The sequence below is a fragment of the Microtus oregoni genome, unplaced genomic scaffold (genome assembly GCF_018167655.1).
Source record: "Microtus oregoni isolate MIOR12 unplaced genomic scaffold, Mior012 000036F_ref0000092, whole genome shotgun sequence".
NCBI lineage: Eukaryota > Metazoa > Chordata > Mammalia > Rodentia > Cricetidae > Microtus > Microtus oregoni.
The window spans coordinates 11,324,942-11,348,358 of NW_024543095.1; the positions used below are offsets into that span (position 1 = coordinate 11,324,942).

Below are 23,417 nucleotides of genomic sequence, written 5' to 3' on the forward strand. Positions count from 1 at the left end.
AACCATAATACCTCCTTCCCCACAGTGTCTACATTTAATGTCTATTTGTCTTCTGTGGACACAGTTCAAAAGGACATGTTGAGTCACAAGCAGGCTAGAGTTTAGACAACAATACAGTGCTTAGTGCACTGCAATAAGTAATGGTTCTTGTTCTGCAGTGACACCAGCTTCTTACAAGGTGGCTCATATCCCAGTGACTACAGTACGTTAGTTGTCACTGCATCAAATACCAACATCAACCCTGGCTCACCAACTGCTATGCAAACAACAGGCTCACATCTCAACGGTGACTAGAAAGGAGACTCAGAAGGGAGTATGGCGGAAAGTATCTTTGCCCTGTGTCATGAGGTCACAGGACAAGGTGTGTTGTGCTTGGTAGCTACTGGTCAGCAGGTTATGGGGTGATGAGTGATCTAGATTATTTTTCAATATAAAAATGAAATACACAAATCTTAGCCTTACTTCCTATTATATATTAATACTACATAGTATCATTCACTTCCAAATATATATATACATATATATGCATATATATGTAATTGATAACATAAGTTTTTAATGTTTGAACCAAAAATTAAAATCTCATGGAAAAATCTAATTATTCCCATTAATTATTAAGACTGCTTTGCAGAGTTTCTGCTTACATGGTCTAGGGACTCAAACACCCCAAGCAGACCTTGAGCTTATCTTCTTGCTTTAGCCTCCAGAGTGCTGAGATTACAAGTGTGCACCACCACATCTGGCCTAGGGACCACTTTTACAGTCCCTTGCGGGTACAGGACCTCTTTTGTACTAATCAAATTTATAAAGTCAAATTTCCTAAAATTACACAAAACAGCAAAAACTAACTACCTCCCTGGTATTGGATCAAATAGACTTTACACTTAACTTTCATACTTCCATACTTCTTTTCAGTACTTATTAAAAAGAGACGTCTATTTATGAGAGCATAAATATGGAGAGCTAGGATGACACTGAGGTGACACAGGGTTCTCCCCAGGACAAGCTGACCGTCTCCCTGAGTTATGGAGATGGCTCTTGCTCTTTCAGCGTCACCTTGGAACTCCACATCATCCTGAGTGCCTTGCCGTCCAACTGAGGCAGTAACAGAATTTGGCTGTACACTTGGCTATTATTATTCTAGGACAGGGGGATACGCTAACAGAAATGGGGATTCCATGTTAGGGCTATTGTATATCTAAAACTGGCTTGTTTTTATTTCCATGGTGGAGAATCATGGTTTCAGTTCTTAACTACCAATTCCCAATGCCGTACAAAGCCTGGTACCAGGGTTCTTTCAAGAAAAGTGGAGGTTATGTTTTAACATCATCTAGATGCATCTCCCTGCTGACTGAGCAACCTAACGTGACTACGGTGAAGTAACCGCGGTGATTTCAACAAGTGGACGCATCCAGTACTGGGCAGTGCTGGTGCACACCTTTCATCCCAGCACTCAGGACACAGAAGCAGATGGATCTCTGAGTTTGAGGCCAGCCTGGTCAACAGAGTGAGTTCCAGGACAGCCAGAACCTGTCTCAAAAAACCAAAAACCAACCCCCCCCCAAAAGAAAATGTATCAAATGACTACCAGAACAAAGAATTAATTACCCTCCCCAAGCAAGAGTTTACTTAAAACTAGAAGATAAAAAACTTTAAACAGAGTCACACACACACACACACACACACACACACACGCACGCACGCACACACGCACACACAAAACTACGTGTACTAGTCAGTGAAAACGCCTACCTCAGGGTCGTCGTCATCGAAATCGTGGAATGTGGAATGGTCTGGATTATTCACTTTATCCAGCAACTCTATTGCCAAAGACCTTGTGAGAGGCTGGGTGACAAAGGGGTGCTATAAAACACACAAAACACTTTAGAAATTGGACTGCACACCTATCTTCTGAGTATGGGAATGTTTCAGGGTAAACTAATACCTGTAGTAGCTTTTCTGCAGTGGGTCTTTTCTTTGGATTTTTGGTAAGTGCCATCTTCACGAAATGATGGAAACTATTTGACCTGAGAAGGTTGGAAATTAAGCTTCTGTAGTTTAATTCTCTTTTTGCTTACCTTATCATAAAAGTCACTAAACAAAGACACTTACCACTTCAACTTATCTTTTAGTTTAGGAGGCTGGAAATTGCTTTTTGTCATTAGAAATAATGCCCTGGAAAACAAATAAAACATTGGACATTCTAACACATTTCCCATTCTAACAACAGGAATACATTCCTATCTAGTCCCATCAAGGCTAGAGTAAATTCATGACATAGTCAATAAGCATTAATCTGCACTGGGTTTAGTGTGGGCACACTGACCTCATGGGGTGAAGGTCAAACATGGGTGGCTGGAGCTCAGCCAGCTCGATGGCAGTGATGCCCACTGCCCAGAGGTCACACAGTTGATTGTACCCTCCTTTCCTTTCAACAGCTGCAACTTCTGGGGCCATCCTGCAGGAAATAATCCAGAAACAAAACCTTTGTGGTTAGTGTGCTTCCCTTTATTCTCATGAGAGGCCTATGGACTTGTCAATATCTCAATTGAGTTCTGTTGAGTCCTTGGTGTCTGGAAATAGATAGGCTGTCCTAGCTACTTTCCCGAGTACTTGGTGTCTCATCTCAACCCTCCCAGTTCTTCTTTCATCAGTTACCTGCACTACAAAGTTTATGGAAATTCACTAGTGTGACACTAACCTGCCCCAAAGTTCTATAAAGAAATGACATTTGTAACAAATGGTCACAACTGTTTCACAGGACACTTATGTCATTTGTCTGCAACTTGGTCATTGCTTCTATTTTACCAATTCTCCAGGCACCAAGAATTTTCACATTTGTATTTGATTTATATTTACTATAAACTTTTGAATGTTTTAAAAAAGTTTTATTACAATAATGAAAAAGTTACCAAAATGAGTGCCTCCTTTTCAAATTTTTTTTATTCAGAGGGAAGTTACTCAACTTTGGTAACTTTTAAATTCATTTTAACTTTGCTATTGTTTTAGTCTAATTATATCTTGACTTGCTTAAATGGTTAATTTTCAAACACACAAATTTTTAAATCCCAAACCATAGTTTTAGAAATAACTGAGAAAAACACATAACATTTCCAGGTCAAAAGAGCAAGCTGAGTGGGTGCTTCACAAACGCACATACTGTTTTCCAGTACGGCTGCAGGGAGTCAGGTCAGGTTCAATAGAACTAATCAAACAAAGAAACAGGCAATTCTCAAAACACTTGGTCTTAAAAATGATTTCACCTTGAAATATCTCTCCTGGAAATGTAAACTGCGGTAAGGAAAGGGACGTTCAAGTGTTCTGGGTCTTAGGACAGCTAGGGTGCAGCCACAGAAGAGGGAAGCCCCACAGGGGTGGACACTCGGCTGCTGAGCTCAGAAAGCAGCAGTCACCCTTCCCGAGCCCAGCACATCAGCCATGTGTGCACTCGTCTGCGAACCAGTGCTTGCTGCTACAAATACACAATTTAATAAAATATTATGAACACCCCCCGCCCCCTGCCCCCAAACAGGGTTTCACTGTGTATCAGACCTGGCTGTCTTGGAGCTCACTCTGTAGACCAGGCTAATCTCAAACTCACAGAGATCCGCCTGCCTCAGCCTCCCCAGTGCTGGGATTAAAGGCGTGTGAGGCCTAGCTGAACACTCTTATTGTAAGAGTAAAAAGACTAAGTTATGACCAAAATTAAAGTAAATGCTTTAGAAAAACTTGTTACAGACATGTTTGTAAAGACAACCACCAAAAAGCCTAGTGAATAAGGCAAGGGCATGGCAATCACAAAGTACCGTGATGGCTTACACCTGTGACTCCATGTGCAGGATGTTTGAAGAAAGGGCAGAAGAACTATAGAGACACAGGCCACAGGAGTTGCCAGAGGTGAGGGGTGGGTACAGAAATGTGTCTGGATTCATCTTGATGGCTATCCTCCTCCAAAAACTGCTGGGTAAGTGTGAGTTTCGTCATCAAAAATGCAATGTCTAGAGGGCATTCACTACTAATCCCATCTTCCCTTCAGCAGGCTTTCCTGACTAGTTGCTAGCCTGGCCACTTTGCAAGAGCGATTCTGTATTCTGAGATACAGGTGGGAAAGGCACGGCACAAGACAGAGACAGAGAGCAGGAGTGTTAACCAACCTCACCTAACTCAGTGTCACATGTTCCCCAGGTACCTCCCACTCTACCGGGATTAATTTCTGGAGATGTTGGTAAAGATGAGTCCTTAATAAAGATTAACTGGGCATGTATACAGAATCGGGTGAGTCAGGAGATGTGTGTGTTCCTCCAGATGCTAAAGAGAGGACTTGGGAAGAGTAGTGGATTTTCCTCAAATTCTTGGCTCCTCTTTGAAAGCAAGCCAGAACCAGGAAGGGCAGAATAAGGAGAAACAAGTATACACCTTCTGAAACCCTAGAGGATATACCTTACCTAGCACCACTAAGAGACCAAAACAGAATGCAGAATAACACTTTGAGAAGACAAGACAACCCAAGGGTGCAGAGGATGAGAACGCATGACCGAGTAGCCTCACAGACTGCCCCACATGCTGTAGAGTTACTAGCTAACCAAAGTCAGGATGAGGCTGGCTGAGGACAATAATAGCGCTTAAATGTCAACAGATAATTCCCCATGTTTCTACTCTGATCCACTGAGCCCAGCAATTCCTCCTTCCTCGTTCTCACAGGACAAGGACCAGTAGAAATATGACAGGCTTTGCTGAGGAATTAAGTAGATCTGAGTACAGAATGCTGAGTTCCCCAGTGCTCTTTGCCTGCCCATGCTGGGAACACTAACCACCAGGCCCACACCTTGTCTTTGCTGCATACCGAGATGTAATTCAGTTTTGCTTTCGTATTCTGAGCCAGGCTCTATTTGCCCATCTATTTGGCTGTCTTCAACCTCTTGAGCTCCAATAAGTCTCCTGTCTCTGCCTCCCCAAAGCTGGGACTATAGGCATATACACCACACTCAGTTCTACCTACAGCCAGTTGCTACCATCTTGCTCTTTGGTGTAAACTAACATACATTGATTTTTAAACTTTTGAGGGATGCCTCCTTCATAAAAGCCTGAATGTAAAAGGCTGAGGAATTCTTAAGGAAATATGAAGATTTTTTGACCTTCTCAACTCTGTAACTCTGGCAGGCCTACAACTTGATATGTAAGCAGACCATCAGGCTAGCCTGGAATTCATCGAGATTCGCCTGGATCTCGAACATAAATATTTTTTAAGTGAGTGAAATGGAGTGGAGTGGCGCACACCTTTAATCCCTGCACATGGGAGGCAGAGGCAGGCGGATCTCTGTGACTCTGAGGCCAGCCTGGGCTACAGAGTGAGATCTAGGACAGCCAGGGCTAAATGAAACCGTCTAGAAAACAAACAAATAAATAGGGAGAAAGTGAAAAAACTAGTGGGTTGATTCAAGTGGTCCCAGATCTAACTAATGAAACCTAGAGAAGAAATGGAGCAGAGAAATGACCGAGTCAACACTGAAGGAGCACTTCCTGGAGGACCGTCTAGAATGCACAAGAAATTAATCTCTGGGGTAGAAACCAAATGAATAAAGGAAAAAACAAGCAAAATAGCTGGGATACCAGAAATCATCAAGGAATATCAAAATGGAAGTCATCACTGTGGGGGAAAGTGTGGGTTACAGCCAAAGGAACACGCAGCATGACGGCTTTCCGTGGCATCACAGAAAAGCCACACATACAACACCTCAAAAATTCTGACCTGGCTAGAAATGCAAAGTCCTAAATATTTTATACCCATACACCTTTTAACAGAAAGATACTAAAATGTATTTCAAAAAAGATAAAAATAGGAAGACCTAGGGCAAAGTTCTACTAAAGGCTACACTTGAGGATAAACAGACCAGAGAAGAAAAGGATAGAAGACTACAGAAAGAATTATTCCAGGAAGAAAAATACAGGGATGTAGCTCAAGTGTAGAGTGTCAGTCCAGGATGTACTAAGTTCCTGTAAACACACACACACACACACACACACCCTGATAGCTTAACAAGCTTTATGGGTATAGGAAGTCTATCATCTTACAGAATTGGGCAGTGTGAGGAAGTATGGAATGCTTATAGATTAAAGATCTAAGCCAATTAAAAATGAAGCCAAGAAGAGTGGTGGTAGACTAGGAACATTGCAAAGACAAGACAAATGACGGACGAATGAAGGAGCTGGAATCTTCAACTATTACAATGAAGTCTATAAATAATGGCTAGTGGGCGCGCAGACGCGGCGGACATCGGCGCACAGACACCGCGGATGAGGGATAGTCCAAGCATGAAACAGTGAAGCCCACACTGAGAGCAGATTGCCACACTACAACTAAATCAAGTAGGTTTTTGGGGGTCTGGCCTGCAGAGTGGTAGACCTTTTATTGGCGAGGTCCACGGGCGAACGGGGAGCCTGATCCTGTCCCTGAAGCCCACCCTGAGTGGGGAGAGTGTTCTTGGCCCGCGGCGGGACACAGAAAATGGAACGGGGGCATTCCCCGACCCCCTTGATCCCCGGGTTAGCATGCGAGGGCTGGTCCCCTCTGCTGGGGCTGCTCCTCCTCTGCTGCAACCTCTCACTCCCTGGCATATCACAGCTTGCGCCCAGGGGCCTCCTTCACTCCCCCTCCCTTCCACGAGGCCGCGGGATCACCCAGTTTAGCCTGTTTGGGTGCTGGATAGGGAGCTTGGGGCAGAGGACAGCGGGAGTTTCTCTGTTTTGGTTGCTGGCCTGCAGAGGGGTAGGCCTTTTGTTGGGGAGGTCCCTGGCGAACGGGGAGCCTGGTCCTGGTCCTGAAGACCCTTCTGAGTGGTGAAAGAGATCTTGGGCAGCGGCGGGACCCAGGAAACAGAGAGAAGGCATTTTGTAAGTGGGGCCCTAGGCCAGCAGGAAAACCTGTTCCTGTTTTAGAAGACCCATTAGATAGCAACGATAGGAGGAGATGGTCAGGCGTCAAGGCAAGAATTGACCCAACAATCTGAAAAACAACATGAAAACACCAGAACCCAATGATCTTACAACAGAAGGACTTGAACACCCTAACACAGAAGAAGTGGAAAAAATTGAAAATGCCCTTATAGAAATGGATGAGAGGTATAACAAAAAGTTTGAAGAAAAGAGTAAATGCGTAAATGATACCTTGGGAAACCAAGAAAAAACAATCAAACAGGTAATGGAAACAGTTCAAGAATTGAAAACTGAAATGGAAGCAAGGAAGAAAACACAAACTGAGGACCAGCTGGATATGGAAAATCTAGGACAACGAGCAGAGCCTACAGAAACAAGCATAATCAATAAATACAAGAGATAGAAGAAAGAATCTCAGATTCTGAAGACACCATAGAGAAAATAAACGCTCTGATCAAAGAAAACAGCAAAGCCAACAAATTCTCATCACAAAACATTCAGGAAATATGGGACACAATAAAAAGACCAAACCTAAGAATAATAGGGATAGAAAAAGGAGAAGAGTCACAGCTCAAAGGCCCAGAAAATATTTTTAACAAAATTATGGAAGAAAACTTTCCCAACATAAAGAAAGATATTCCTTTGAATATTCAAGAAGCATACAGAACACCAAACAGACTGGATCAAAAAAAAAATCCCCTCGCCATATAATAATCAAAACAAAAAATATACAGATTAAAGAAAGAATATTAAGAGCTGCAAAGGAAAAAGGGCAAGTAACTTATAAAGGTAAACCGATCAGACTTACACCTGACTTCTCTATGGAAACCATGAAAGCCAGAAGGTCCTGGATAGAGGTACTGCAGAAACTAAGACACCATGGACGCAAACCCAAACTACTATACCTAGCCAAGCTATCGTTCACTATCAATGGAGAAAACAAGACATTCCAGGATAAGAACAAATTTAAACAATACGTAGCCACAAATCCAGCCCTACAGAAAGTAATAGAAGGAAAATCACAACCCAAGGAATCCAACACTGCCAACACTGCCTACAATAACCCAGGCATCTAGCGACCCCTCACCAGCACAACTCAAAGAAGGGAGACACACAAATTCTACTATCAAAAACAATAAGAATAACCGCAGTAAACAACCACTGGTCATTAATATCACTTAATATTAATGGTCTCAATTCACCTATAAAAAGGCACAGGCTAAGAGATTGGATATGAAAACAGGATCCAACATTCTGCTGTTTGCAAGAAACACATTTCAAACACAAAGACAGGCATCTACTCAGAGTAAAGGGTTGGGAAAAGGTTTTTCAAGCAAATGGTCCTAAGAAAAAAGCAGGTGTGCCCATACTAATTTCTAACAAAACTGACTTCAAACTAAAATCAATCAGAAGAGATCGAGATGGACACTTTATACTCATAACAGGAACATTTCATCAGGATGAAGTCTCAATCCTGAATATCTACGCCCCTAATACAAAAGTACCCACTTATGTTCAAGAAAAATTACTAAAACTCAAGGCAGACATTAAACCACACATACTAGTAGTAGGAGACTTCAACACACCTCTCTCACCAATGGACAGGTCAATCAGACAGAAACCTAATAGAGAATTAAGAGAATTGTTGGAGGTAAAAAGCAAATGAACTTAACAGACATCTATAGAACACTACACCCAAATAAGAAAGAATATACGTTCTTCTCTGTAGCTCATGGAACCTTCTCAAAAATTGACCACATACTCAAAAACAAAGGAAACCTCCATAGACACAAAAAAAATATCAGTGTCCACCTGTGTCTTATCAGATCACCACGGACTAAAGTTAGAAGGCAACAACAATGCTACCCCCAGAAAGCCGACAAACTCATGGAAGCTGAAGAGTCAACTACTGAACCACACCTGGGTCAAGGAAGAAATTAAGAAAGAAATTAAAGTCTTCCTTGAATTTAATGAAAATAAAGAGACAACATACTCAAACCTATGGGACACAATGAAAGCAGTGCTAAGAGGAAAGTTCATAGCACTAAGTGCCCACTTAAAGAAAACGGAGAAAGCATACATTGGGGACTTAACAGCACACCTGAAAGCTCTAGAAAAAAAAAGAAGCAGACGCGCCCAGGAGGAGTAGAAGACTGGAAATAATCAAACTGAGGGAGGAAATCAACAAAATAGAAACACAGAAAACAGTCCAAAGAATCAATGAAACAAAAAAGTTGGTTCTTGGAGAAAATCAACAAGATTGACAAACCCCTATCTAAACTAATTAAACGACAGAGAGAGAACATGCAAATAAGTAAGATCAGAAATGAAAAGGGGGACATAACCACAGACACAGAGGAAATTCAGAGAATCATTAGATCTTACTACAAAAGCCTGTATGCCACAAAACTGGAAAATACAAAAGAAATGGACATTTCTTTAGATAAGTACCACATACCAAAGCTAAACCAAGACCAGGTGAACGATCTAAATAGACCTGTTAGTCGCAAAGAACTAGAAACTGTTATCAAAAATCTCCCTTCCAAAAAAAGCCCAGGACCAGATGGTTTCAATGCAGAATTCTACCAGAACTTCCAAGAAGAGCTAATACCTATACTCCTTAATGTATTTCACAATATAGAAACAGAAGAGTCATTGCCAAATTCCTTTTATGAAGCTACAGTTACCCTGATACCAAAACCAAACAAAGACCCAACCAAGAAAGAGAATTACAGGCCTATCTCACTCATGAATATCGACACAAAAATTCTCAATTAAATGCTGGCAAACCGAATCCAAGAACACATTAGAAAAATTATCCATTATGATCAAGTAGGCTTCATCCCAAAGATGCAGGGCTGGTTCAACATATGCAAATCTATCAATGTAATCCACCATATAAATAAACTGAAAGAAAAAAACCATATGATCATTTCATTAGATGCTGAAAAAGCATTCGACAAAATTCAACACCCCTTTATGATAAAGGTCTTGGAGAGATTAGGGATACAAGGGTCATACCTAAATATAATAAAAGCTGTTTACGGCAAGCCGACAGCTAACATTAAATTAAACAGAGAAAAACTCAAAGACATCCCACTAAAATCAGGAACACGACAAGGATGTCCACTCTCTCCATAACTTTTCAATATAGTACTTGAAGTTCTAGCAATAGCAATAAGACAACATAAGGGGATGAAGGGGATTCGTATTTGAAAGGAAGAAGTTAAGCCTTCGTTATTTGCAGATGATATGATAGTATACATAAGCGACTCCAAAAACTCTACCAAAGAACTTCTACAGCTGATAAACACCTTTAGTGATGTGGCAGGATACAAGATCAATTCCAAAAAATCAGTTGCCTTCCTATACACTAAGGATAAGGAAACAGAGAGGGAAATCAGAGAAGCATCACCTTTCACGATAGCCACAAATAGCATAACATATCTTGGGGTAACTCTGACCAAGGAAGTGAAAGATCTATTTGACAAGAACTTTAAGTCTTTGAAGAAAGAAATTGAAGAGGACAACAGAAAATGGAAGGATCTCCCTTGCTCTTGGATTGGGAGGATCAACATAGTAAAAATGACAATTCTACCAAAAGCAATCTATAGATTCAATGCAATCCCCATCAAAATCCCATCAAAATTCTTTACAGATCTGGAGAAGACAATAATCAACTTTATATGGAAATACAAAAAACCCAGGATAGCCAAAACAATCTTATACAATAAAGGATCGTCTGGAGGCATTACCATCCCTGACTTCAAACTCTATTACAGAGCTACAGTATTGAAAACAGCTTGGTATTGGCATAAAAACAGAGAAGTCGACCAATGGAATAGAATAGAAGACCCTGACATTAACCCACAAACCTATGAACACCTGATTTTCGATAAAGGAGCTAAAAGTATACAATGGAAAAAAGAAAGCATCTTCAACAAATTGTTCTGGCAAAACTGGATGTCAATCTGTAGAAGAATAAAAATAGATCCATATCTATCACCATGCACAAAACTCAAGTCCAAATGGATTAAAGACCTCAATATCAGTCCGAACACACTGAACCTGATAGAAGAGGAAGTGGGAAGTACTCTACAACACATGGGCACAGGAGACCACTTCCTACATATAACCCCAGCAGCACAGACATTAAGGGCCTCATTGAATAAATGGGACCTCCTGAGACTGAGAAGCTTCTATAAAGCAAAGGACACTGTCACTAAGACAAAAAGGCAACCCACTGACTGGGAGGAGATCTTCAACAACCCCGCAATTGACAAAGGTCTGATCTCCAAAATATATAAAGAACTCAAGAAACTAGACCGTAAAAGGCTAATCAACCCAATTATAAAATGGGGCACTGAGCTGAACAGAGAATTCTCAACAGAAGAAATTCAAATGGCCAAAAGACATTTAAGGTCATGCTCAACTTCCTTAGCGATCAGGGAAATGCAAATCAAGACAACTTTAAGATACCATCTTACACCTGTCAGAATAGCTAAAATCAAAAACACCAAGGATATTTGCTGGAGAGGTTGTGGAGAAAGGGGTACACTCATCCATTGCTGGTGGGAATGCAAACTTGTGCAACCACTCTGGAAAGCAGTGTGGCGGTTTCTCAAGAAATTCGGGATCAACCTACCCCTGGACCCAGCAATACCACTCTTGGGAATATACCCAAGAGATGCCCTATCATACAACAAAAGTATATGCTCAACTATGTTCATAGCAGCATTGTTTGTAATAGCCAGAACCTGGACACAACCTAGATGCCCTTCCATGGAAGAATGGATGAACAAAGTATGGAATATATACATATTAGAGTACTACTCAGCAGTAAAAAAAAACAAGGACTTCTTGAATTTTGCATACAAATGAATGGAAATAGAAAACACTATCCTGAGTGAGGTAAGCCAGACCCAAAAAGAGGAATATGGGATGTACTCACTCATATTTGGTTTCTAGCCATAAATAAAAGATATTGAGCCTATAATTCGTGATCCTAGAGAAGCTAAAGAAGAAGGTGAACTCAATGACAAACATATAGGCATCCTCCTGAATATTAACCTTTATCAGGTGATGAAAGGAGACAGAGACAGAGTCCCACATTGGAGTACCAGACTGAAATCTCAAGATCCAAATCAGGAGCAGAAGGAGAGAGAGCACGAGCAAGGAACTCAGGAGCAAGGGTTGCACCCACACACTGAGACAATGGGCATGTTCTATCGGGAACCCACCAAGGCCAGCTGGCCTGGGTCTGAAAAAGCGTAAGATAAAACCGGACTTGCTGAACATAGTGGACAATGAGGACTACTGAGAACTCAAGAACAACGGCAATGGGTTTTTGATCCTACTGCACGTACTTGGTTTGGGGGAGCCTAGGCAGTTTGGATGCTCACTTTACTAGACCTGGATGGAAGTGGGTGGTCCTTGGACTTCCCACAGGGCAGGGAACCCTGATGGCCCTTGGGGCTGATGAGGGAGGGGGACTTGATCAGGGGAGGGGGAGGGAAATGGGAGGCGGTGGCGGGGAGGAGGCAGAAATCTTTAATAAATAAATAAATAAATAAATAAATAAATAAAATAATGGCTTGTGCTAGACACAGCAAAAGACAGGGCTGTAAGATTTCTATAAAGTCATCTTAGCACTAATTGACTTTTAAAAATTTGTATTTGAAAAAGACAAATAAGAAATTATATTTATCATGTCTCCAACTTAAACCAAACCAGATCAGTAATGCAGCTGTGCACTGAGGGCCAGACTAGAGATGTCGGAGAGTGGGGGCTTTAATGTTGAAGTCCTGGCAAGACTATGCAGCGGGGAAAACCAGATCAGTGCTGTGCCTGCCCACCACTGCGGTCAGTGCTTGGCTAAGCCACCCAGCACGCAGCTAAGTAGCCAAAATGATGGAGTAAGAAAAGGAATCAATGATAGGGCAGAGTAAGTACTCACTGATAGGGGTTTACCTAAGATAGCAAAGACTATCTACAAGACAGGTATGGCCGGAAAGGAAGGTCTGTGGATGAGAGACTACTAGAAAAGGGTTCAAGGACTGAACTGGGGCCTGGCACGCAAGATTCCAAATGCCCAGAAGCCTGCCCTTGATTGCAGTCAACCAAGACTGCAAAAAGGTTTGGGGGGACAGCTCAGTGGTAGACTCAGCATGTTTGAGGTCACAGGTTCAGTTCCCAGTAACACCAAAAACAGCAAGATTTTGAAAACTGTGAATAATATAATTATTGGAACATGCAAGAAGAAAAAGATAGGTATTAAAAACATTAAAATGTTTTAACTATGTGTTAAAACATTGTTATTAAACATGTGTTATTAAAACGTGTTAACTATCAGAAACATAACAGCTGTATCAAACTTAAAGACTTTCCTGTATTATGAAAATCAGTATGTAGGATAGTTTTTGGCCAAGTAATCCATCTAAAAGAATACATGCTTACATTACTACCTCACTGACTTCCTTCATGTATTCTGACTCAGGTCTAGGAATTCTGACCAGTCTTTTCCTTTCCTTTCTTTCTTTCTTTCTTTCTTTTTTTTTTTTAAAAGAAATGCTGTATTTAATAACAACAGGACAATAAATCAATATTTTTTAAGTAAATTAAAATAAAATTACCAATATGGGGTACCAATGAAGGACTTCCGTTTGGCAATTGTAGCTGTTATCTGTGCAGAAACTCCAAAATCAGCTATTAAAAAATAGGAGAGGAAATAAAATCATTTAAGGTAATACCAAAAGTAACTTTCAATAACTATTTTCATCAATTTCACGGAAATGGAACAGTCTCACACATGTTATGTTTTCTAACTTGGTGGACTATTAAAATATCACAAAGTAGTCTGTAACACAGCCAGATAGATTCCCATATAATTCACATTAATGAAATAACAACAAAGGTTAAGACCAAATAATTCTGATAGGAAACAAAGGGCTTGGGAAAACTGAAACTGACACTGATGTAATTTCTAGACTCTAGGAATCTCTATCTCAAGGAGTATCACTAGAGAGGACCTTTAAGTAGCTGTATATTCTACTGACTCTCTGCCAGACCCAGAAGGACACTGCAGACGAAGACGCCCACTGCTAAACCCATCTAATTAAAAAGACCCCAAACATGACAGTCCCCAAATCCTTACCTCTGCAGAACAGTGCAGGTCACTAGTGGGGACTTGCTACTGTTCCTCAAGCATGCTCAGCTCAGCTCTACTATTTCTAGTGTGTTTACAACTCTAAGTCGGCCCTAGGGAGAGCAGGCATGAAGCACTGCACAAACTCAGCGGCTCGCAGAGACGGCTCAATGAGTACAACACTGAGGGCACAGGACCGCACGGATCAGGGTGAATCCTGCTCTCCTTACCCACACTGACAGCTGCTTAGGAAAACTACCTTGTATGTTAATAACTAGATAAATATTGTCAATCTGATTAGTCCTAGAGTAGGCCATAGTTCAAAGAAGTTTCATTTGTCTGTTTATGTTGTGGAGCTAGGGACAAACCCAGTGCCTTGCACTTTCTGGACAAGGGCTCCCACCGAGCTAACATCCTGAGTCCTACTGACATTTTTAGAAAACAAACGCATATTTTAAAATTTCATTTGTCCTAAGTAGTTTCAAAATAATGTTTCCACATTTGTTAGTATATTCTTGTTATCAGTTAATAAAGTTACCATATTGAACACTTTTCCTGATTTAAACTCATACTGAGTTATTACTGGTTCTGAACTTTATTTTAATTATACTTTATACGTTACTGTTTAAAGTAAAGCAACACTTAGCATCTAAATTATATTCTTAAATTATATATAAATATTTACTATATAAATTGTATTCTTATATAAATTATATTCTTATATAAAAATAATAGTTTGCCTTTTAACTACAAAGTACTTTTGGCGCTACTAAATATTATTTATTTATTTGTTTGTTTAATTTTTCTTCTCATTTCTGGTTACAATTTATAGAGATTTCCTACTGGAAGCCCAGCCCCTGGGCTTAGACGTAAGAGTTCCAATGCATATAACTTCATGGCATTTTTGCAACGATCTGTTTCCTGTGAAGGACAAACTAACGCCTGTGTAGGGGTAGGGAAATGAGACAGAGAGGTGACTGGCCTGTAATGAGATTTTCACTGAAAAATAAATAGACTTATTCCTAGGGATGACCAAGGATGGACAGAGACTTGCAGCACTAAAAAATAAATACAATATCCCTAGGGGTGATCTAGGACAGAGGACTTGTAGTTCTGAAAAACAAAACAAGCAAAACCTCAAACCAAACTCAACTATGTTCCAGAAAAACATTACATGCGATGAACTCTGATTTACTTACCTAACTTCACATGACCGTTATCCGTTAATAGAATGTTAGCGCCCTTCAAAGGGAGAACATTTTAGTTGAGTGGGAAACAGACGTTTTATTAGGTGAAATATATATTAGGTTAACTATACATATTAAATAATCACAGCCACAGACATAGAAATCCTTAAATTTAAAATGCTACATAATTACAGGAAACATTGTTGCTCACTTTTCAGTTGATCTCACGATGCTTACATATGTGCTCCCCTAAAAAAGCTCCTCGCTACCACGGTAAGAATTCCAGCACAGACAGGATACATTTCCATCTAAATGCTATTTCTTGGCCATCACATACCATCGCCACACTAAAATGTTATTTTAGTCTCATATTTCAATTGCTCTGATTATTATTTAAACTTGACTACTATATTTCCCATTCTTAAGAAGCCTGCTCCCCGCCCCCAAAACTGACCAGTGCTGGCACTTGACTACCCTACTTATTGGTAGATGAGTTTTCTATCCTATTGGGTTTCTCAAGAGCTTTGAGTCAGCTAGCATACCGATCACTAGCTGTGGGTCCACAGCCACTCTCATGTAACTCTTAAATGAGCACACCAAACCAGGAAACTCTTTAATTCAATGTGCTGGTATGATTATAGGTCAAGGGAAATGTTCTTAGATCCCTCCAACAAGAGAAAGAAACAGAAGAAGAAAAGAAAGAAGAAAGGAGTGAGAAAAAGAAGAGTAGATGCAGGAGGTGGTGGCATACACCATTAACCCCAGCACTCCTGAGAAAGAGGCCAGCGTGGTCTATACAGTGAGTTCCAGGACAGTCAAGGCTACACAGAAAAACCCTGTCTCAAAAAATTAGGGGGAAAAATACAAAGAAAATGGAGAGTTCTAGACCCCTAGAACATCATCCATGAAGTGGAGCTACATTCACTCATAACCACTGATCTATGGGACAATGGGGAAAGGAAAGAGATGCTAAGAGCCCACATCAGGGCTTCCCATCTATCTCCCTCTGCACAGTTAGACTTCTGCCAAATCTTTACTATGCTCTCTCCCCACCGTCTCGTTGATTTTCCTAAGTTACAACCTTATCACTCTGACCCATTTGTTATTTCCTCTATCCATCCCTCCCTTCTCTGAGAGACAGCTGACTGCCAGTCAGGCACTTAAACGCTGGTGTACAGTAATAAGCAAGTTCCAGTGTTTGTGTGTGTAGGTGAGAAAGAAGATAAAAAATGATTATTTATGGCCCAACAAAAGAGTCAAAGTCAGGAAGAAACAAACTCTCAGAAAACAAAGAACGGGGCCGGGTAGTGGTGGTGGTGCACACCTTTAATCCAGCACTCTGGAGGGAGGCAGAGATAGGCAGATCTCTTTAAGTTCGAGGCCAGCCTGGTGGTCTACAGAGCGAGTTCCAGAACAGGTTCTAAAGCTGTAGAGAAACTCTGTCTCAGAAAAAAAGAAAGGAAAGAAGGAAGAAAGGAAGGAGGGAAGGAGGGAGGGGGGAAGGGAGGGGGGAGGAAGGGAGGGAAGGAGGAAGGAAGGAAGGGAGGGGAAAAAACAAAGAATGGAAAGAAGTCCTCTGAAAGCCGATGATATTTGAGCAGAGGTCTTACTTAAGTTGAGTATAGACAACCACACCCAAATCTGAGACAAGACTGTTCTAGGAAGAAAGGACAGCAAACACAAAGACCTAAAACCAGAATGAGCTTGAAATATTCCAAGAACAGCAAATCTAGTGTGGTTTGTTGTGGGATATTTGTACCCTGTGTAAATGTGTATTGCTGTGATTGGTGTAATAAAAAGCTAGGCAGGAGGTATAGGAGGGATTTCTGGGCAGAGAGAGAAGAAGTAAGAGGAGTTAATAGAGGCTTGAAAGAGATGCAGAACTAGTCAGACCCACAGAACAGGACAGAGGTAGAAAGTAGATTAATAAAAATAAGTGTTAATGTAGGTTCTAAGAGCTAGTTAAAAACAAGCCTAAGCTAAAGGCCAAGCTTTCATAATTAATAAGAAGTCTCAGTGACATTATTTGGGACCTGGTGGGTCAGAGACAACTTGGTACATGGCTGAGACATAATGTGTAAAGGAAAGAGGAATGGAGTTCCAGGCCAGCTCAGAGAAATGCATGCAGGGCCTGGATCACACATAACCTTGCTGGTCACAGGCCGAGCACCTGCATTTCTCAGCACATTTACCATGGTGCTGGTAAGCAGGGGAGTGACATGATCTGACTTTAAAAGGCCATTCTATTTGTCAAATAGTGTGGTAACTAAGCAAGCACTTGAGAATGGAAGCAATGAGAGCAGGAAGAAGGCTACTACAGAGATACGGGTATCATAGTATGATGAAAGCTTAGACAGGGTGGAGGCAGTGCTGATGCTCAGAACTTATCCAGACCCCAAAGTCTAAAACAAGTCCTTGTACAAAGGGACAAAACTACCCAGCCAAGTTCATCACCTGCAAACCCCACACACTCCCTGCTTAGTAATATAATACAGATATCATAGTCTCCAAAATGGCCTCATACTTCACTAGGCATTTCTGTTCAGATTGTTCTTTCAACCTAGAGAACATGCCAATCTCCACTTCTGACAAAAACCTACCAGTCCTTCCCAGTCATCCAATGCTGATCACTGGGCCCTCCCTCAGCACTCATTTACCTTCGAAGGACAAGATCCCAGCTTGTGTCTTTGAAGGGGCTTATGGTAAATACCTAAAGCAGGAGTCCACACATCTACTTACATTCCAGGGAACACTGGAATGTGAGGACATAGTCCAGGGCTCCATCACAGACTAGGAAAGCAACAAGAGTCATTTCTCTCACAAAAGGTTAAGTTAAAAACTTGAGAAAACAAAAGAGGGAGAGAATGGTACAAGGAAGGAAAAAAAGAAGAAATAAACAAAAGGAAAAAGGGTTTCCATTAAAGAATGTAGTAGAGACACCCTCGGGAGTCCTGTCAGCCTGAGCTAAAGTCAGCTTGGCCAGCACCACTGTCCTCTGGGAGCCAGAGTAGAGCACAGGAGTTGCTAGGCGTCTTTTGCCCACAAAGACACTTTACTAATGACATATTACCTCAAGAGTGCCAAACTTAGACGATACAGTAAGCGTGCAATTTACTGTGATTTTATAAAGGTATGGAGCTAATTTGTATCTTACAAATGAAATAAAAAAACAAACAAAACAACTATAAAAACACTAATCCAGCCAGGTGTGGTGGTACTTGTCTATGATTCCAGTACTTGGGAGACAGAGGCAAAAGTAACAGGAATTCAAATATATTCTCAACTACAGAGTAAATCTGAGGACAGACTCCCAGACCTACATGGGTGATGTCTCAAAATACCTCTAAACCAGACCCAACTGAGTAAAACCCCAAACTAATCCACTCAGCTCCACACTTAGAGGGCAAACTTTACTGTATGTTGGTGTGGGAGGTCCATCTGATTGTGTGTTGCTTTTCTTGGTTAATGAATAAAGAAACTGCCTTGGTCTGTTGATAAGGCAAAACTTTGGTAGGTGGGGAAAACTAAACTGAATGCTGGGAAGAAGAAGGACGGAGTCGGAGAGACTCCATGGATCTGCTGGAGACAGATGCTGGGAATTTTACCTGTTAAGCCACTGCCATGTGGCGATACACAGATTTATAGAAATGAGTTAAATTGATATAAGAATTAGCCAAAAGGAAGCTAGAGCTAATGGACCAAGCAGTGATTTAATTAATATAGTTTCTGTGTGGTTATTTCAGGGCTAAGCTAGCCGGTGGACACGACGAACAAGCGGACTCCAACAATATGTGACCGTGCCTCAACAATGCTACTCTAAGAATGTAATGCGCCTTACCATACATCACTCATGTAATATTGTAATTTACTTCAGGTAGCAAACTTACCAAATAATCAAGAGAAGTCTGCTCAGAGACTGAATTAGAGTATTTAAAAGTGAAAAACAGGCCCAAAATAGAATGCATACCTTTATATCTCTGTGCATTTTTCCTTTACTGTGGAGATAATACAATCCCTAGGGTTTTAAAAGACAGGAAAACAAGCAAGATTTATCACACAGCATCACTGGGCAATAGTCACTGTGTTATTTACTCTATAGAAAACCAAGTGCCAAGAACCAATTCATTACAATGAAATATCATAGACGACAACAGAGTCAGAGTGAGAAAGATAAAGCTCAGACAGAAGCACTCATTTTTCTAAAATAACATTTAGTATAATTGTACAAATGATTTGAATTTGTACAATTGTATGAACATACATTAAAGTGTATATTCCACTAGAATCAGAATAAATTTCAATTCCTCTGATACTATTGAATTTTCAAAACTTTATTATAAGAGGAATATACAGACCCACAGAGCTTGAAGTCTAGGTTATATTGTAATCTTTAGGCTTTATAGCATTTAATTGTAAATACAGCTTGCATTTCGAACAGTTTGTATATGCATTAAGGGCCAGAGATATAATTTGGTCCATAGTACTTGTCTAGCATGTGTGAAACCCTGGCTTCCACCCTCAGCACCACAAAAACAGAACAATGCAAATAAGTAAAATAATACAACTATATTTAAAGTTTAAGAGTTTACCAAACTAATTATCTTGTCCCCTAGCAGTAATGCATAGCACATAAACATTTAGTAAAAAATAGTACTTTAAATATGACTTGCCTGTAGTGTTTCTCTGCTAACATAAGCAATCTGCAGTTCTGAGAGGGGTCCAGTTACTATAAGAGAAGAAAATTACTATTAGTAAGATTAAGCAACACGTTTTCCACCAAGTGACCAAGTTCATAAATCCCATTAAGAACAGACTCAACATAACTAAAGAATTTTACTAAACCCAATGCCCAAAAGGCAGTTTTCACTTGGATTCTTTTTAAGTCTGACATGATCACTGTTGTATTTCCAGTGTTTAAAACAATGCCTGGCACAGAAAAGCTGCGATGTGTTTATAAACGAATGAATGACTCAACTGATTATGCTGTTACTTTATACCTTGCTGATCCAATAGTCACAGATGTTTAAAGAACGCCCAAGTGGCTTAAGTTTTCATTAAGGTTTCTTTATTGATGAGTAACATGTATTACAGCTGGCTTTAAATCAATATTTTCCCTAAAAGTATTACCATTGTAGTTATAAAATTAATGTATGTTCACTATGAAAATTCTACTCAATACAGAAATTAAGAAAGCAAAGGTCTCTTCCTTACCCAGGGTATTACTCAATAATACAAAAAGTTTCGTTAGAATCTGTAAGTTCATTTTATACAGGCATTTTATATGATTTTCAACTTATAATGGGTGATGTTCTGGATAAATCCATTTTAGGTTGACAATATTCTAGGTCAAAAAAAATTGTATATACCAAAACATCACATACACCAACATATGATATCACAGCTAAGCATTCCTGAGCATACAAAGCATCATTGTTACCTCAGGGTCTTGTTGCTCAGTGGGATCTGTACTTGCTACCACTGTCTAGTAACATAACCAAGAGTAATGAGGGTTGACAGAATGGCTTTTCTCCAGCCCGCAGTCTCGCTGGACCAGTTTCTCTCTTCCAGCCTGTCCCCAAACAACCACTCAGAAGCTTAATATCAGTTACAATTGTTTGGCCAATGTCTTAGGCTTCTTACTGGCTACCTCTAACTATAAATTAACCCATTTCTACTAGTGTTTATTTTACCGTGAGGCTCGTAATCTTGTTTGGACTTCCCGTCTAGCTTTACTCTGCTAAGCCATTGGCTGAAACACTTTAGTCATCAACCAGTAAAAGCAGCACATACACAGAAGGACATCCCACACCACAGAAGCTCTCACTATACCTGAGATTAGAATAGCAGTCTGGGAAAAGGTCAAAATTGGCATATGGTTTGCACTGAATGCATATGTCTTTCACACTATTGCTAAGTCAGAAAGCCTGTAAGTTGAACCATTGTAGATTTAAATGTATGCACATACAAATGAGCAAAAATTAACTCAGCACACGTGATTGTAAAACTTGCTTTTTCACTATCATAGACATTTTCCACAGCAATATATATGCCTTAAATTTTTTTTTATCATAATTGTAATGTAAATTATACTGATAGACTGCCATGTGCTGTTTCAAGATTGTGAAAGAAGAGGAGGCCCTCCTTGTCTCCTCCAAAAGCTCCTGTCTTGGGTCAGGCTGGCCCCTAACTCTGTAATGGGGAGAGAGAAAACCAGCAAAGCAGGAAAGGTGTTAAAAATATCCCATCCCTGAGAAGAGCTAGGAGGTGAAGCAGCTTTAACAGAGGCTGCGCTGCTGTTTATCTCCCACACATAAAATGCCAGTGGAAGGAAAGCTACAAACCCATTCAGGGACAGAAAGTTCAACTGGGAGTTCCGAGTGGCAGCAACTTCCCCACTCAGTTTCTGCTGGGTGTTTGTAAGGCCACATTTGATGTGGTGTCTTTGCCCTGTCATGAGGCCATCCCAGGCATTTTTGCTGGACGCTGTAAAGTCCTGATTTGATGCTGTGCAATCTGAAGCTTCTACTTATCTGCCACTTGCTATCTTCTTTTACTTCTGCTTGCTACATACTTAATTACTTCACTCACTGGAAACTGAAAGAACGGCAGTGATAGCTCATTCTCTGGACGTACATAATATTTCCTGTGTGTGCATTTGCTATGGTTTGAGTATATGTTCCTCTAAGATTTGAAGATGATTTCATAAAACCTACCATCTTTCTCGTCCTTTAACTGTGGTGGTTAGAATACACTAGAACACCAGTCCATAGAACAAAAACACAGCAACAATCCCACTGTTGTGCCATTCTTATGCTAAATAAAACCTACACCAGAAAGATTAAGTGCTAGGAAAGGAACTCTGAATAGTAAAATTCCCACCAAAATGGCCTTTCACCGTCTTCTTTAATACAATCAACCTTGAAATTACTAAGAGGCCTCGCGTTTGAGAACAGGAATTCAAGAGAAAATGTACAAATATTTCCTCAAAGAAATCAACTTCTTGAATTATTAGGATACTGTGTTTTACATTAATCAAAAAGTAAACCTGCAGAGAAAGAATAAGCCTACTCCAGTCAGAACCAGGATAGAAACGGGAGACAGAACAAAAATCCCACCGAAAACAGCAAACAGTTTATCTTAGGAGTCTTCTGTAGCTCAGTGACTTTCAATAAAAATGGTTTTTATCATTTTCTAATTCCCCATATTTCTGCACTAAGAGAACAAACATTCAAGCGCTGCTCCATGAACACCTGAGAGCAAAGTCAATGACTTCAGCATCACTATCACCCAGTGTCTCAGTTACTGTTCTCCCGCTGAGAGGAAACACCATATAAGATGCAACTTATAAGAGAAAGCAATTATCAGGGTCTTGCCTACCGTTTTAGAGAGTGAGTTCACTATCATCATAGTGGCAGGCAAGGAGGCACGGTGCCAGAGCAATAGCCGAGAGTTCACATCTGGTACACAAATCGCAGGCAGAAAGAAACCTCAACACCAATGCCCAGTGACATACCTCCTCCAAAAGGCCACACTGCTTCCAATACGGGGCATAACTTCTAATCCTTCCCAAACAGGTCCACTAACTGGGGATCAAGCATTCAAGCATAAGAGCTTATGGGGAACATTCTGTTTTAAAGCACCACACTCAGGCAGGTATCATGCTATTCTGTCACCAAGGGTAGAGTCTGAAGCTCTGAACTGTGATGTTCCTTCAGAGCGAGCATGTGATTCCAGTGCATGCAGCTTTCTCTTGTGTAGAGTAAATGCCCTTTCATCTGTACACACCACACAGTTCAAAAATAAAGCATAGCTTTCTTTCTTAAACAGTATTAATGTTTGGATATAGTAGGTAACAGACTAAGAAACTCTGCTTAGCATCTAAAAAGCAACTCTGGTCTCACCATGATATATGTCCTGTAAGGAGCCGCCTCCACAGAACTCCATGCAGATCCAAAGTTTATCTCGCCTGTGAAGAAACAGTCGTCCATTATGTCTTCATGATTAAAATATTTGTAATAGTATCTTGTGTACTATAACATTGAAAAACTAACAAATGCAACATGCTGTCTTTTTAAAATGCCAATTAATCCCTTAGAAAATGACTTATTGCATTGCTGTAATTCAACCCTAGATTTTACTACTTAAGATACACA

The 23,417-nt window shown here is 40.5% G+C and overlaps 1 protein-coding gene across 4 annotated transcripts in view; it reads right to left on the minus strand.

The window, feature by feature from the left end:
* The window catches only part of Map4k3 (mitogen-activated protein kinase kinase kinase kinase 3), a 164,534-nt gene that overhangs the window by 61,390 nt on the left and 79,727 nt on the right, over positions 1-23,417 (minus strand). For all 4 annotated transcript variants that reach the window (XM_041631040.1, XM_041631039.1, XM_041631038.1 and 1 more), the window contains exons 4-12: positions 23,166-23,230; positions 19,935-19,990; positions 19,232-19,279; positions 15,277-15,319; positions 13,566-13,638; positions 2,327-2,458; positions 2,113-2,175; positions 1,946-2,027; positions 1,753-1,863 (exon numbers count right to left, since the gene is read on the minus strand). In XM_041631040.1, the coding sequence (XP_041486974.1) occupies positions 1,753-1,863; positions 1,946-2,027; positions 2,113-2,175; positions 2,327-2,458; positions 13,566-13,638; positions 15,277-15,319; positions 19,232-19,279; positions 19,935-19,990; positions 23,166-23,230 (673 nt within the window). The remainder of the gene's footprint in view (positions 1-1,752; positions 1,864-1,945; positions 2,028-2,112; positions 2,176-2,326; positions 2,459-13,565; positions 13,639-15,276; positions 15,320-19,231; positions 19,280-19,934; positions 19,991-23,165; positions 23,231-23,417) is intronic.